This window comes from Dipodomys merriami, unplaced genomic scaffold (assembly GCF_024711535.1).
Source record: "Dipodomys merriami isolate MVZ:Mamm:240054 unplaced genomic scaffold, mDipMer1.0.p SCAF_9, whole genome shotgun sequence".
Lineage (NCBI taxonomy): Eukaryota > Metazoa > Chordata > Mammalia > Rodentia > Heteromyidae > Dipodomys > Dipodomys merriami.
Window position 1 is genome coordinate 2,566,896 of NW_027206512.1, and position 16,817 is coordinate 2,583,712.

A 16,817-nucleotide genomic window follows, 5' to 3' on the forward strand; every position below is an offset into this window, starting at 1 on the left:
AATCTGATTATTGAATGGTATAATTGTTTAAAATCTGAACAGTTCTTTTCAGATAAATTAATGATATAAATAACACTGAAACAAAAGTTCCTCCTTTGACTTTTTATTTTTATGGGATAGTGCTTCAGTGTATTATATAGCCCAGACTGACCTCTCTCCTCTTCCTACTTCCACACAGAGTGCCAGGATTACATTTATGTGCACCAGAGTCAATAGTTTATCCTCTGATGACATACAATTTTATTAATGAGCATTACAGAAAAAAAGTTGGGGGACCAGGCACACTCACCATGTGAAATATGACATAGAATTCAGAGAGAGCCTGGTGGTATGGCTTAATGGTGGCATGATTGCTTAGCAAGTGAGGACCTTGGGTTCAATCCCCAGGACCCTAAACCAAAACAAAATACAGAATCCAAAAGTAAAAGTTTATATCTTTTCTAGCATACCTATATAGATTCAAAAGCTGAGCTTCATAAAGTTTTCACATAGTAGTTACAAAGCTGATGCGGCCACATAATATCTCATAATTTTTTTTCGGGGGGGGGGGTCCAGTCGTGGGGCCTGAACTCTGGGCCTGGGCGCTGTCCCTCAGCTCTTCAGCTCAAGGCTAGCACTCTACCACATGAGTCACAGCGCCACTTCTGGCTTTTTTCTTTTTGCTTATATGGTGCTGAGGAATCAAACCCAGGGCCTCATGTATGCAAGGCAAGAGCTCTACCACTGAGCCACCTTCCCAGCCCCATATCTCATAATTTTTTACCTTGCTCCATAACAAATAAAGATTCTCCCTTCTAGTGGTATTCAGTAACAATACTTGATTGTTTTCTCTCTGTGGCAATCACTTACATAGGACTTTTCTAAAATTTTCTGTTATCCTTCGTAATTTAAAGTCAAATTATAAAACAGTACCATATGCCTAATTGGATGGAGTCATCCTGGATCATATAACATTTGTAACCATTCTAGCATTCTAAACTTGGCCTGTCTCTGTAAATGTAGCTCTGTGCAAATAATAATTCTTACTTGAAATTTCACTTCTTTGTTGCTCTTTTCATGCGTAGAAATGGCATATGTTTTCCTTCATCATTTCAAATGTTATATTTTGTCATTTAGACAAGATTTTAGGAGTCTTTGTTTATTTTCCTCTATGATTAGTAATAAGGTTTGGGATAATATGTAAACAAGTCCAACCTCTCAAATTTGAATGTACTAAATAATGTAACCATTGTAAATCCTGGCATCCTAAGCAGCATGACTGTTACACCATTCTGTGAAATAAAAATTTCATTCTGAGTTTGCAGAAAGTCCTGTCCTGTCCAGCTTCTTTGCCATTTTAAAGTCTGACTTTGTTAAGTCTAAAGTTTGACTGATCCATTTTAACTAGATAGGCATTTTTCTCTAAGTTAAGTATGAGGGAGTTTTCTGCTGCCTCCCATCAATGTGAAGGCTACAAGATGTCTCCAATATATCATTGATTCCAGCTGGTTTTTTACTCTCACTTGCTTAGCAGTATTAATGAGCTGTAAACAAACTACCCATTAATTAAAACCTAACAAGTTGTCAGAAGTATAATTAGTATAAGTGATATCCATTTTTGCTAATGTATAAACTACTTTCAGCACACATTCTGTCAGTAACTCAAGAATTTAATGGTGACATTCTTGGATCCCATAACTGAAGAGAAATAAAATTACCTAAGAAAGTAATTATCATCATAATTTCTGATCACAGAAAGTAATCTTGGTCCCTATCTTGCATTAATTACTAAGTTTATATCACAGAGCTCAAGTGACTATCTATAATGGAAATCAGATTTCTTCTTAGATATAAAAAATGCAATCTTTTAATATTGTGTTTACTTTTATATGTGATGCCAATACAGTTAAAACAACTTTTGTTGAAATTATGCCTATACATTTTTAATTTCATATAACCTGTTAAGAAATAGAAATATCATAGAACTATCAATGAAAATAATCTATAATTAATAAAAATATGTAGACTAGATAGTATGAACAGTTTGTTTAACAGCTATGTATCCTTAAACAATAGAATGCAATTTAAGATATTTGTCATAGATAATTTTGTCATTGTGAGAGAAGCAAATATATATGAATAGCTGCTAACACACAGCTGGGCTCTATTAATAGTCCTCTGCTCCATACATAATCATGTTACAATTTGGAAAACTGTAGGCAATTATAGCCTAATAGTAACCAACCATGTGTCTTAAAAATATGAATATAGAAAAGATATAGTAAAAATAATAAGGTAAAAAGATTAAATGTGAACTAGATGTGCTATCACAGACCTATCATCCCAGCTATTCAGAAAGCAGAAACAGGAAGGTTATGAGTTCAAGCCTAGCCACAATAAAGTTATCAAATTCTGAGCACAAAAAGAAAAATTTTTAAAGATGACTAGAGCATAGTTATTAGAGTGCATGTTTAACATTGGGTTCAATCACCCATCCTGGAAAAACAATGTAAAGCAAAATCAAATAAGCAAACAAAACAAAACCTAAATAGGGTATTTACCAAGAAGTTTCTCTGGATGTTATTCACAGAGTGATCACTGAGTGAATGCCCTCAGGTACTTCTTCATATAACAACAACTTCAAAAACTAAAAACTCTGCACATGAGTTAGAGTAGATGTGTAATATTTTGTTGGCTTCTTCATAACAAACTTATGTATAACATTTCCATTTATATGCTTTTCTTGTGTGTGCCAGTCTTTAGTCTTGAACTCAGGGTGATTCACTGGCTCTGAGTGATTTTGCTCAAGACTTACACTCTACCACTTGTGCCATAGCTCCACTTTTGGCTTTTTGGTGGCTAATAAGAGATAGTCTCATGGACTTTCTTGTTTGTGCTGGCTTTGAATCTCTATCCTGTCTTGTATAGTTAGAATTATGGGCATGAGCCACAAATGCCTGGCTCAATCACAAACATATAAAAAAATCCTTTTTTTTTTTTTGGCTTATGTGGTATTGAAGATTGGAAACTATAGCCTCATGTATGCGAGGCAAGCACCTTAACACTAAGCCACATTCTCAGTTCCCCCATTCATAACCTTTTTTAAAAATTTATTTTATTTTATTTTTTTTTTGCTGGTCATGGGACCTGAACTCTGGGCCTAGACAGTGTACCTCAGATCTTCAGCTCAAGGCTAGCACTCTACCACTTGAGCCACAGCACCACTTCCAGCTTTTTCTGCTTATGTGATGCTGAGGAATTGAACCCAGGGCCTCATGCATGGAAGGCAAGCGCTCTACCACTGAGCCACCTTCCCAGCCCAGTATAGTAGATTTTTAAAATCATGAATGATACATGATTGGATCATGACAAAACATCACTACTACATTAACAGTATATTGAAATATTCTGATTCCCTTATCTTTTTACCAGGCTACTGCTGTATATGTGGCCCATCATTGACCAAGGCATCCTGAATTGAACTGCACAGAAAGTGCACACAGAGTTCTTATAATTGACTTCTAAGGCGATACTTCTACTTTGCTTTGTAGAAAAAGTATTAAATGAGCTTATCGCTCTGATTTTTTTCTGTTTATGTGTTATTGAGGAATCAAACCCGGGGCTTCCCACATGCTAGGCAAGCACTCTACCACTAAGCCACATTTCCAGTGCCCTAATTATTAAAATGTGAAATTTTGTTTATCATGATTAATGAGATGTTTATTAATATATTGAATTATTAATTTGCTATGTATTTTAAAGAGGATGGAAAATTTGGAGTCATGTGAAATATGTGGGTAAAAAAGTAGAGCACTACAGAATTTCAAAAAAAGTAGAGAATTGACAGAGAAAGACAAGTATTAAAGGAGCATTTTTTAGGATAAAAATTAAAATGGGACACCTGTTTCTCTTTATCCTCTGGTGGGCAATAAAAACAGAATAAATATTCAAACTCTTTCACTTAAGCTTGTTATTTCTGCTTTATTTTTGTGTTTCTTGGATTTAAAATATTTCATCCACTTGTCTTATAACCAAATACTTAGCTTTAAAGGGAAGATTAGAATATATATCAAATTGAAAGAAAAATGATGGATTGTAAATGAAAATGTTGAATTTTCTAATTTGTTTAACACACTTGTAACAACAGTACAAACAGGAATTGCATTCAATATTGTCTAACTGCAAATATATCCAATCTTTCGTTCAGTCTTAAATGCAAGATGGCACCCATTTTTGTAATCAATTGTTGAATGTCTAGCAGATACTAGGCTACTTGCTAGCTTCAAGTAATATAATGCTGCTAAAGTGAAAGTAAAACCAAACAAAATTCAACATATTTTTTGAATTCATCAAATTTTGAGAAGCACAATGCATTATATAGAGGACATGGTCAGTATTTTCAGAGAATCATAATAGTGACTTACAATTACAAGTAAATTTCCTCTCAAGATTCAATATGCTTATTAATTGATGTATTCAATGGTAACGTCTTTGTACAACTATTTAAAGAAAATAAAAATACAATTTAAAACATAAATAAAAGGCCTGAGAGAAAGAATTACCTAGGAGAATTCAGGGCTGGTGTTATAGGGAAGCATTCTTCTTTGCCATGAGAAGGCATTTGGGTGATGAATAGGAGAACAGATATATTTCAAGTGAAAGAAATAGCCTAGAACATCATTTGATCACAAATGGTCAAATCAACCTCGAAGAACAGAGTGAAAGATTTTTTGGCTAGAAAAGACATATTCTAAGATATATGCGGGTAAGGTCAAATAATCATTTTGGCATGCCTAGATGCTCAGTGACAGTGCCCGGAATTTAAGGGCAAGGTAAGAATGTCCACTGTCATTTGTGACATGGATAACATTAATTCCACATGAAAGAAGTAAAAGTCACCTTAAAAGATGGTAGATGGAGGGCTGGGAAGATGGCTCAGTGGTAGAGCGCTTGCCTTGCATACCTGAGGCCCTGGGTTCGATTCCTCAGCACCACATAAGCAAAATGAAAAAAGCCGGAAGTGGAGCTGTGACTCAAGTGGTAGAGCTCTAGCCTTGAGCTGAAGAGCTGAGGGACAGCGCCCAGGCCCAGAGTTCAGGCCCCACAACCGGACCCCCCCCCCAAAAAAAAAAGATGGTAGATGGATTTATCTAATTTCCTGTAATCAGAAAATGGACAGATTGGCCAGGAACCAGTGGCTTATGCCTGTAATCCTTGCTACTTAAGAGGATCTCTGTTCAAATCAGCCTAGGCAGGAAAGTCCATGAGATTCATATCTCCACCAGAAAACTGGAAGTAGTGCTGTGGCTCAAGTGGTAGAGCACTTGTCTTGAACTGAAGAGCTCAGGAACTTTGTCCACGCCCAGGGTTCAAGCCCCACAACCAACAACAACAGCTGCCAAAAATGGACAGAATGTGTGCAAAACTTTCAGGAATTAGAAATACATTTACTTAAAACATGTTTAAATATGGAAGAAAAAGATTGGGAGAAGTTTAATTTGGATGACATATGTCCTATGGATATAAAAGTAAAGGACTCTTCTAGCATCTATCAGGGAAAAAGTTGAGTTAGTAAGAGTGATAAAATTGAAAATATTGCACTCAAAGTGTAAATGTGAATGTTTTGAGAAGATTTAATGTTTAGACCATAACAAATTTATCACATTTTATAAAAAAACAACAAATCAGAATAAGCTAGGCTTTAATGGCTCACACTTAGAATCCTAGTGACTCAGGATGTTGAGATCTGAAGATCAAATTGCTATGTGAAGCCATACCAGGCAGAATATTAAAAAGATTCTTATTTCCAATTAAGCAGCTAAAAGCTAGAAGTGGAAGTGTGGTTCAAGTTGTCGAACATCAGTCTTGATCCAAAAAGCTATGTGAGAGCATAAGGCCTTGAGCTCAAGCCTCAATTCTGGGTGCAAGAACACACACACAAAACCACATACGGTCAGCAACAAATGGATTTTTAGTTTAAAGCACTTCTGGTGTAATGTTTTAGGAAATGTTCTAAATACTACCAGGAAGAATTCACTAATGATCTACTATGTCCAGTCTCCATTAATTCTGTTGTACTGAATTTATAATTGTACACCTAATAAAATTGGTTTTCATTAATCTTTAACAGTGACTTATAAGAGCTACATTTTCCTTTTATATTTTCATCAATTAAATGCTATAAAAATGACAAATATTATGTATGGATACTTAAAATTAATTATGGATTGTTTTTACTTTATTTTCTTTATCTTCAGCACATTTTGTATCAGGCATTACTCATATTCCTATTTCATTCTTTGTGAAAAATCATCTAAAAATAACCAGTATTTGTTATGGTTAGAGGATATCTTTAGTTAGAGACAAATATCTAATATGGATTCAGCTGGCAGCTATCTGCTAGTTTTGATTAGATTTATAGAGATTTCTGTGTAGTCTTAAATACTTCTGAATATACTCCTTTGATATATAATGCAGATTCTCTGATTATTGTAATTTTAATTTTGACAGGTAGAAATCAATAAGGATGTTTAAGTGCTGGTCAGCTGCTGTTTTGATTCTTGGATTCATTTTTCTGAAGTCAGAAGGAAGACCCATGAAAGAAGCAGGATACAGCCTTAAGTCCTATCAGCCACTAATGAGATTGAGACATAAGGTATGATCAGCATTCTAAATCTGCTCATAAGGCCATCATATAAAAATTAATCTATTAGTTACTGAGCTTATGCATTTAAGAACATGGAGTTTATTATATCCTTTCAGTAATTCCATTGAATAAAAATTGCATATTTTAAAGCAGAAGAAACCAATGAATATGGAAATTTACTATTTGGGGCATGAAATACTTTTTGATTAAAACAGAATTGGCCTGATTTAAAGTATGTATACTATTGGCTGGCAAAAGGCTGAAGTAGTGCAGTGCCTGCCTAGCAAGTGTTTAGACCCTCAATTCAAATGCTAATAATCATTACAATCAATAAATGAATAAATCAATAAATTAATGGAGTAATGGTAATAGATTTACATAAATAAGGAAAGGTGTTAAAACATAAAAACATAATTTCTAACTATTACTTTCATATAAGATGTTTAAAATAAGGAAGTATTTATCCAACAAATAATATTATTCAATATTCTAATTTCCTTGAAAACCATAAAGTTCACTCACTTAACAAAACCAAAACTAGAGCATTTGTTGGATAAATACTTCCTTATTTTAAACATCTTAAGTTCAAAGTAAATTAGTATCTAATTGTACTGTAAACCATATAAATGTAATAAATTAAACTAGTTCTTTTATTAATAAATGTGTAAAATATTTCAAACAATATGCTCAAGGAACTCTTATTTTCTTAAAGTTTAGAATATATATTGGATTTTTACATTAAACAGAAGATATAACATGATAATTTTGGAAAGATATGTTTATAAAATAGGTTATGCTACTTATATTTTAAAAGATTTTGAAAACAATTAAACTGTAACTTTCTCCCTTACATTGAGAGCATAATATAGGCATATTTATAATATCTGTATTTTGTTGATTTTTTCATAATTATGATACTGTAGTGAAATATCTCATATTTACCAAGATTTTTTAGGCACCAAACATTAGAGTGTTGAAGGTCTGACTTTAACCATCAAAACAATTTTGTAAGACAAGAAATACATATTTTTCATTTTATAAATAAGAGATTAAAATTCAGAATGTAGATTTTGGAATGTATAAATTTATTAAATGTATTAATTAGCTATCCATATTTAAATTACCTATCTGATAAGAAGAACAAAGAAAATAAAACCTGAGAATGCTGGACTGGGAAGGTGGCTCAGTGGTAGAGTGCTTGCCTTGCATGCATGTGGCCCTGGGTTTGATTCCTCAGCACCACATAAGCAAAAAGAAAAAAGCCAGAAGTGGCACTGTGGCTCTAGTGGTAGAGCGCTAACCTTGAGCTGAAGAGATGAGGGACAGCACGCAGGCCCAGAGTTCAGGCCCCAGGACAGGAACCAAAAAAAAAAAAAAAACCCCAAAAAACAAAAAACAACCTTAAAATGCACTTTAAGTTTCATCATAATATTTAATCTGGTGAAAAAAACAATTTTTATAGTTTCTACCCTAAATATATACAATTAGAGAAATGTCCTTATGCTTTTGGTTTTTAGTTATCAGTGTTATCACTATATCGTATACTGAGTCAGTTTGATCCACTCCAAAAGGATAAAAATCAATGAGTTCTTTTAGGATGACATTAGAACACATTCATAAGATAAAGATTTATCTCACATTGTTATGTATAAAGTAGATATCTCTTTATGATTTTGTATGATTTATTCATGATTATTTTATTTATAATTTTCCTGATTGCTTCTCTGCAAAACATGATATCTTTTGGGCATCATTAAGTGCATTATTATTTTCAGTTAACTTTAGATCTTTAAGTAACAAGATGTTTTGTTGTCCAATTTAATGAAACATTAAAAGAACAAAATTACAGCATGAGTTATATATATTTGAGAAGCACTAATGCCCACCAAAATGTTCTATCTTCTAGGATCCCAAATCTAGTTAAACAGTTAAATCTAATTAAATAGCTACAAACAGTATGTGATATTGGGTACTAAAAATATAGAGGTATTTGGGAGATAGAGATTGGGACTGTTATAGTACAAAATGTTTTTTACTTTCATGCAATTGTTCTAACATATTTATAAGATTATTTATTTGTTGCGTTCTATGTCCCTTCCCCATGATATAATCCCTGCTTTCACTGTATTTGATGTTGGTATAATTTGTGGAGGGAAAGTGAAAAAACAAATCGTTTAAATAGGGATACAGGTGGACCCATTGTAACAATGAGATGTACAAGTCGTTATGTCGAAAAATGAACTTTACAACTTTGGCGTGGGGTGGGGGGAAAGAGGAGGATACGGGGGTGGGGGCAGGATATGGGAAGAGATAGGAAGGGAAAACAAAAGAGGAAGCAACAATGCTTGATAAGAAATTTACTCATTATCTTGCCCATGTAATTGTAACTCCTCTGTATGGTATTTTCATAATAAAAATTAAAATATAAAAATAAAAGAAGATATAATTTAAAAACATGTAAGTAAGACTACATTTCAAACAGCAACCATCTGTAGTGATACGTATATTTAGTCTCAATTACACTAGAGGCCACAACTAAAGGATAGAGGTGCAGGTCTAGCCTTTGGCAAGAATGGGAAACCTTCCTTGTAAAACAACTAAAGTAAAAAGGGCCAATGGTGTGACTCAAGTACTAGAGAAACTGCTTAATAGGTGGAATGCCCTATATTCAAACTACAAGACTCACATAATGATAAAAATGATAAACAAACAGACATAATAAATGAATAAATACAATTAAGTAAAACACAGAGGCAAAATTGCCATGGAGACAGGCTTTGGGTAATAGTAATATTAAACTACAAAATATATTTGATGTGTTTATGTATGTGTGTATTTGTGTGTGTGAGAGAGAGGGAGGCAGGGAGGGAGATAGAAAGAGAGAAGGAGAGGAAGAAAAGAGAAGGGAGGGAAGAGGAGGAGAGAGAGGGCATATATATAATGGACATGTAACAGGAGTGAGGAGGAACTCAAAGTTGACCAAAGACCTCACCTGATGCCTACTATTCATTTTCACCACCTGCTGGATTCTGCAGGACTACCTTCCCTTTTCTGTACTTTTGATGATTGCACTTCATGCTTTATTTTGTATCTAACACTATTAGAATTCCCAGGAAATCCAGGTCATCATTGCACATTTCCATTTTCAATATGTCTGACATATTAGCACAGTCTTCCAGAAGCACTGAAAATAGAACAGTGAGAAACAACAGGCAATGTTTCATGTCATGACTTCTGTCATGACTGATATTCATCCAGGAAAGGCATTACATGTATTTCACTTATGCATTAGTTTGTTGGATATTTTTTTTTCGTTAGACTGTGAACTTTTTCCTTTTCCTTGTTCTCTAAGACCAAAAACAACATTTACTGTGTGGTAAAAACTTTGAAAAGGCTGAAATAAGATGATATAGTTATAGAATTAATAAATAATCAACCATTATCTAGCAGAATGACATAATATAACTGTAATAGAATGAAGTAATGGAACAATACTTCAAAGTTTTAAATAACTTAAGTAGTATTATGTAAATGAATTTCCTCTAATTTACTTTTTGGGTTGTTCTTTTTTTGGGGGGAGGGAGGTTCATGGAGCTTGGACTCTGGGCCTGGGTACTGTCCCTGAGTTCTTCAGCTCAAGACAAGCACTCTATCACTTGAGCCACAGTACCATTTTCCTCTAATTTACTTTTTAACTATATAGTTTTATTTAAATATAAATATCTATAGTTCAACAAGAAAATAAGAAAATGCATTAGTAGGCTTTACATGGCATAAACGTCATGTTTTAAATTTACTTGTTGACTAGAAAGAAATAGAACAAATTAAAAAATTCATTGTTATTCTTATTACTCATGCTCCACATTTTCCCAGATAGTATCATTATTTGAATCTAAATAAATCTATATGTAGGACTCATTTTTACCAGATATTTATGTAATACCTGTATAATGAATCAATATTGAGAGCAAAAAGTGAAATGTGAGACAAACCAGGACTGGGACTTAGAACTCTGTCACTTGAATCCAAATACTGTGCTCCTTTTTTTCTCTGTCTTTTTTGACTCCTTGCTGACCATTTCTTATCATTATTTGTTCTTTTTTACATTTTTATGTCTTGCTTAGTTGAAATTTGCCATCATAATTTAAACTAATGTTATAATTGTAATCTTGTAGTAGCTATGACCTAATATTTCAACTTATTAATGTGCTCCCTAATTGACTGAGTAAAGAATCTTAGTTTAGTACCAAATCTTACAACCCTTTTTTGACCCACGGCACAGAACACACATCCATGTTGTATTAAAGTCAGGCTTGAATGAAAATCTTAGGGAGACAGAAGTATGCAATTTATAATCCTGTGCTCAGAGAACATATTATCAAGCTTTGTTGTGCACAGCTACCTCTGCAGATTTACACTGATTTATTATTCTTTTATCTCCTAAATCAAAATACTTGTCTGTGAGGGTAGTTTCTGTGCAAATGGGGTAAAGACTGTTGCTCCTCAAAGAAAGGGTGCTATCACTCAAAGATGTGATTTGTGGTAAGTGATTCTTCTTTCTTTTCCTTTTGGTAGTAAAAGAGAGATGTAGCTTTGTAAGGAGTGGCAGGAAAAAACTCCAAGAAAAGGTCAAATTAAAGAAACATCTGTCAGAACTCTCAGAGCTCAGAGGGTAGATCCTTCAGTCAACTCAAGTGGAAATATTTCCTGAGGAAGACGGGAGGCACATCTTTCAGAAATATCCGAGTGCCAGCCAGAATTTTATGAGAGACCCTTTAAAATGCCAATGATTTGCTGTGGTCAGTAAGCAACTTGCATTTCCAGGTGTAAGCAAATCTATAATAATGTGCCTTGGGGTAGCCGAAGATAAAAGAGTAACCATAAATTACTTAATTAAGCTCAGGGCCTGTGGATTACATCTGTAATCCTACTATGCCAGAGGCTGAGATCTGAGGGTCATTGCTCAAGGATAGGCTGAGCAGGAAAGTCCAAGAAATCTACAATTGATGGCCAAAATCTAGAAATGGTGCTAGCAATAAAGCTAAGGGACAATGCCCATGCCTTTAGTTTAAGCCTAACTACTGGTGTGAAAAAATGTTTAATTAATTGTGAAGTAGCAGGCAAGCTACTATATACTGACAGATTTGTTCTTTATATATCATGATGATTGAAAGTGACTAAGTCTCAGAATTATTTCAATATCAAATAATTTGTATTTTAACAATAAGGAGTTTTTCAAACATTTTCTGACAAACGAATTCCCAGAATTAACTGGTATTATTTCATCCCAATTTTATGATTGGGCAAGAACTCCCAATTTTGAGAATACAATCATACTGCAGAAAATAAATCTATATTCTTTATAAATAGCAATAATAAATCTAATCATCTCAAAAGTTTTAGCAAAAATACAGTTGCAAAAAAAAGTTAAAAATTCAACTGCATGGGGCTGGGAAGGTGGCTCAGTGGTATAGCGCTTGCCTTGCATGCCTGAGGCCCTGGGTTCGATTCCTCAGCGCCACATAAGCAAAAAGAAAAAAGCCGGAAGTGGTGCTGTGGCTCAAGTGGTAGAGCGCTAGCTTTGAGCTGAAGAGCTGAGGGACAGCGCCCAGGTCCAGAGTTCAGGCCCCACAACTGGACCCCCCCCCAAAAAAAAAATACAGCTACAGTCACTTTTAAGAAGCCTAGGCAAAATATAACAGTAAATTTTTTAAATATATTTGGTTGCAGAGGTGAATATCTTTGAGAAAAAATGTACAGCCTTAAAGTACAGTTGAAGGTAAATGTATTGCTGATGAGAGGGTAAATCTTCATTTTTTCATCATGTCCTCCACCACAGACAAATACACACAAAGACACAGACACACATACACAGACACACAGACACACAGACACACAGACACACAGACAGACACACTCACACTCACACACACACACACACACACACACACACACACACACACACACAAAGTAAAAGATAAATGTGTAAGTTAAGGGGATGAAAAAGATACTCTCTGGTACTATTGAAATAATAGCAGGAACAATAAGCACAGTTTTAAAGACTTTATTCAGTAAAGAGCAAGTAAAGACAACCCAGAAGAGAAGAAAAACAGAATCCTGGCATGATCCTGGGCTGTTTTTTTTTTTTTTTTTTTTTTAACTCTTTCCCCACCACTTTCTCTTCTCCCTTCAGGCAATTTGTCAGATTATGATTGAAATATTTGAATCAGGCCAGATAATCTCCAGGGCAGTGGTCACAGGATAGAGGGTTGGCCTGGGCTTATGACTGAAATGTTTGAAACAGGCAGTCTCCCGGAATGTAATCTGAGAAAGGTGGGTTTGGCCTGAGACATGGCAGGACTCAAGACCCTCCAGTAGTTAGTGGCCACTAGTGAAGAAGGGGGTAAGTTGGACAAACCAGTTCGCTGGTATCCTTCAAAATAAAGTATTTAGACCTCAAACTCAATATTAGGAGTCCGAAGTTTGGCCCAGCCAATTCTCTACATATTCCAAATGAAGAGAAATTGTGAAAGGTAGAGAAAGTCTGTTTATTATGTGTCAGACATGGAAAAATAGCACCTGAGTATATCTTCAGCCATATTCAGAAGTTCAGACATTGGCTTTTGGTTAAATAGGGAGAATTGGAGGGCCTGGAGTGAGAAAGTTATGTGGAGTTAATATACTCGCAAGTCAACAGATTGGCCTGATTAGCCATTATCTCAGTTTTTGCCTTTGCAGGAGTTCTGTAGAAGTTCTTAAAGAAAAACAGAAATATAGAGAGGCCAAGCGAAATACTCAGAGAAGTAGGAGAACTCAAATTTATTACATCAGTAGTCCCAAAGGAATTTCTGTTCTGAGGAACTCAAACGCATATCCACTTGCACACCATCTCTGGTGCCTTTGTCCCAGGCATGGTATGGTGGCTCTGGTAGTAGCTACCACTCCTTCTGCCACCGCAGACACTGGTGAGTGCTCGAATCTGTCTCCTTAACCAAGCTGCCTGAGTTTCCCCACTCTGGTCAAACTCTCTGTTCGATAATGTTACACTCTGTGTGACTCTCTAGCCTTAGAATTTCCACTGGAACACTAAAACTGGTTTCTACTTGAGAGCTTGTTTAGCCCCTAGCCTCTCCTCTGCCCTCTTCCCCTGCACCAACATGCCAGTTAGTTTTACATTAAAATCATTCATCATATGGTAACGAATTTAACATTTGCCAAGAAGACACAAGATGTTTACAAATTATTTTTTTTCTTTTATACCTCTCAGTAATGTTTTCCTGATTAGATGGTATATAGTTTAAGTTGATTTTTTAAAATTTTTGCATGTTTGCTGTTGTAAATTTTTCTCTTTTGGTGGTATTTAAAGCGAATACTTGCAGGTGTTAAAATGTACTCCAGATTTTTGTAATTAATTTTGTCTAGCCAACTTTATGGGTTCTTCACTTGATTCTTCCATGTTATCAGTTTATGTTCAGGTATTTTCCATGATTTGAACTCTTTCTGAAAGGATTATTTTTCTTCATTGTATTATTATTCACTGTAAATAAGGTTCTGAGATCTTATAAACTTATTTGAATGAGAAATTATGCTTATCAAAATGTGTTTCAAAGACAAGTAATATTTTGTATTACACCTAAACTGTAACATTTTAGTCTAATTTGAATGAAGTATTAGATAACTATACCATTTACACCTGTAACAATTAGACCATGTCACCTGACCAAGATTGTTTATTATGTTTTATGAATTTAACATTTCAAAGATGTTTACTACCCTTACTTTGTAATTACACCACACACCCATATCAAGAAGGCTTCTGAATTCAACTAAGCCATATGAAAAGACAATCAATACAGGGAAACAGAAACTCCATCAAGAGCCATATAGTGGATATTGGGGAGACACTGGATCCCCAAGCAATAGGAGAATTTAGTTTTATTCTTCCCTTTCTTGTCAAATTTTCCTTCATCCTTACTGTTTTATTAGTCATAGATATATAGTCTATGATGATTACCAGGCTTCTTTCTTAAAAGTTTGCTTTCTTAATTTAGGTGATTGCTTATTTATTTCATTATAAATTTCAGGATTTTTAACATATATTATATATATTATATGTAACATATATGTGTGTATATGTATATATATATATATATATGTATGTTTTCCTTTTTTTTTTTTGAATCTAGGGCTTTGTTCTTTTCCTTCTGTTCCCTTCCTTTTTGATATTCTTATTTTGTCATTTACTCCTCCCTGTATTTCTTCATTATTTGTAATTTTTCTTTTTTTTAAATTCCCTTTCATATACTTTTTATTGTAAAGATACATTAGAGCAGGGTTACTGTTACATGAGTAAGGCAATGAATACATTTCCTATCGAGTGTTGTTACCCCATCCTTTGTTTTTCCCCTACAATCCCTTCCCTCCCCATCTCCCCAGTTCCTCCACACTAGGTTGTAAAGTTCGTTTTCAACATAGTGTCTTACACATCTCTTTGTTATCATGGGTCAATCTCTATCCTTTTTTCAGCATTTTGTTATTTCCATTTCCAACCTGAATTAAAAAAATGTATATACAAGAAGCAGAACACTGGTATCACATATAATGAAAATAGGGACTATACCAGGGGAATAACATATAATAATCTTTCTTTTAATTCCTTTTTAAAGAGTTTTCCTTTAATTCTGTTATTTCTCTCCACTTCCTTTTCTTTGCCCATTGATCCCTAATTGTATCTGTGAGGTAGACTGTATTTTTTTCCATTTGACTATGTCTAAGTGGCTCTTTTTGTTATTCTTTTAGTTCAAATTGTTTTATTGTTCACAACAGATTTGTTAACTGAAAAAATATGTATAATATACACTTCTGAACCAGAATACTCCTCCCCAAATAAAAGTAAGGAGTAGTAGATAGGAGAGTACCTACCTATGATTTTGATCCTTTAAAGCCTGTGCAATTGCAGGGCTCTAGATTGGTTTTTTTAATATTGTGTTCTGTTGTGGTATTGAACTTGCTTTTGTTTCCAAATGAGCAGAAAAAAATCATAGAAACATAAGAAAAATGGCAAGTCAAGAAAACTCAATTTACACTCAAAATAAATAGTCAGATAAATAGTCAAAATAAATAGTCAATGAAAGACCTGGAAGATAGTTCTCAAAATGCTTTAAAAACACTACTAGTGAATATGTTGAATGATTTGAAAGACTGCTTATGGCTATGTGTGGGTGTGATAGGCTAACCAAAGATCAATAGAGAAACTCATGGAATTCACAAATAGAAAGCTGAATGAATTCCAAGGAAAAAAAGGGATTTCAATGAAAAAATAGTCACTCAGCTAAAGTATATGAGAAAGAAAACACTGAAAATCAAATCAAAGAAGAATTCCATACAAGAGCTAAAACAAAGCTTCAATAAAGAAATTGAAGCTATCAAAAACGACCAGTAAGAAGGGAGGGAAATAAAAAAAATAAAGTAGAAAGTCTTGACAGCAGATTATATGATGAAGGTAGAAACTCTATAATCAAAGACGGTATAGATTTTATAGATAATGAAGAGTAATTTATTCAAAACGAATCTAAGAAACAAGATAGATCCCTGCAAGAGATGCAAATAGGGAAAAAGTAAAATTCTTAATCTTACAGATGACATGATCATATATTTAAAGTACCACATAGACTCCTCCATCAAGTCACTTGAGCTGATGTGAAAGTTTAGGAAAGTAATAGGATATAAAATTAACCCACAGCTTTTCTGTATGCCAACAATGAGAAGAACAAGGCTGAAATCAGGAAAACAACTCATTTTGTAATATCCTCAAAAAAATACACTAGAAGTTAACCAAATATGTGAAGAACCACTATGATGAAACTTGAAAAACTTGAAAAAGGAATTTAAAGCAGATTTAGGGAAGAGGGAAAACCTTCCATAGTCCTGGATTGGGAGAATTAGCATAGTAAAAATGGCTGTACTGCCAAAAGCTATTTACAATTTTGATGCAATACCCATCAAAATTCCAACATTTTTCAATGATATTGAAGAATCAATCCAAAATTTTATATGGAATAATAGAAGTTCCTCAATAGCAAATATAATCTTTAGCAGGAAAAATAGTGCTGGAGGAATTTCAATACCAAGCTTCAAACTCCATTACAAAGCCAAAGTTATGAGAACACATTAGTACTCGCATATGAACAGG

General features: G+C 34.1%; 1 protein-coding gene across 4 annotated transcripts in view; it reads left to right on the top strand.

Annotated features, from left to right (window-relative positions):
* Positions 1–16,817, top strand: part of Fstl5 (follistatin like 5) — an 829,526-nt gene that overhangs the window by 29,352 nt on the left and 783,357 nt on the right. For all 4 annotated transcript variants that reach the window (XM_070012485.1, XM_070012487.1, XM_070012486.1 and 1 more), the window contains exon 2: positions 6,490–6,634. In XM_070012485.1, coding sequence (XP_069868586.1) covers positions 6,506–6,634 — 129 coding nt within the window. In that variant the 5' untranslated portion in view covers positions 6,490–6,505. The remainder of the gene's footprint in view (positions 1–6,489; positions 6,635–16,817) is intronic.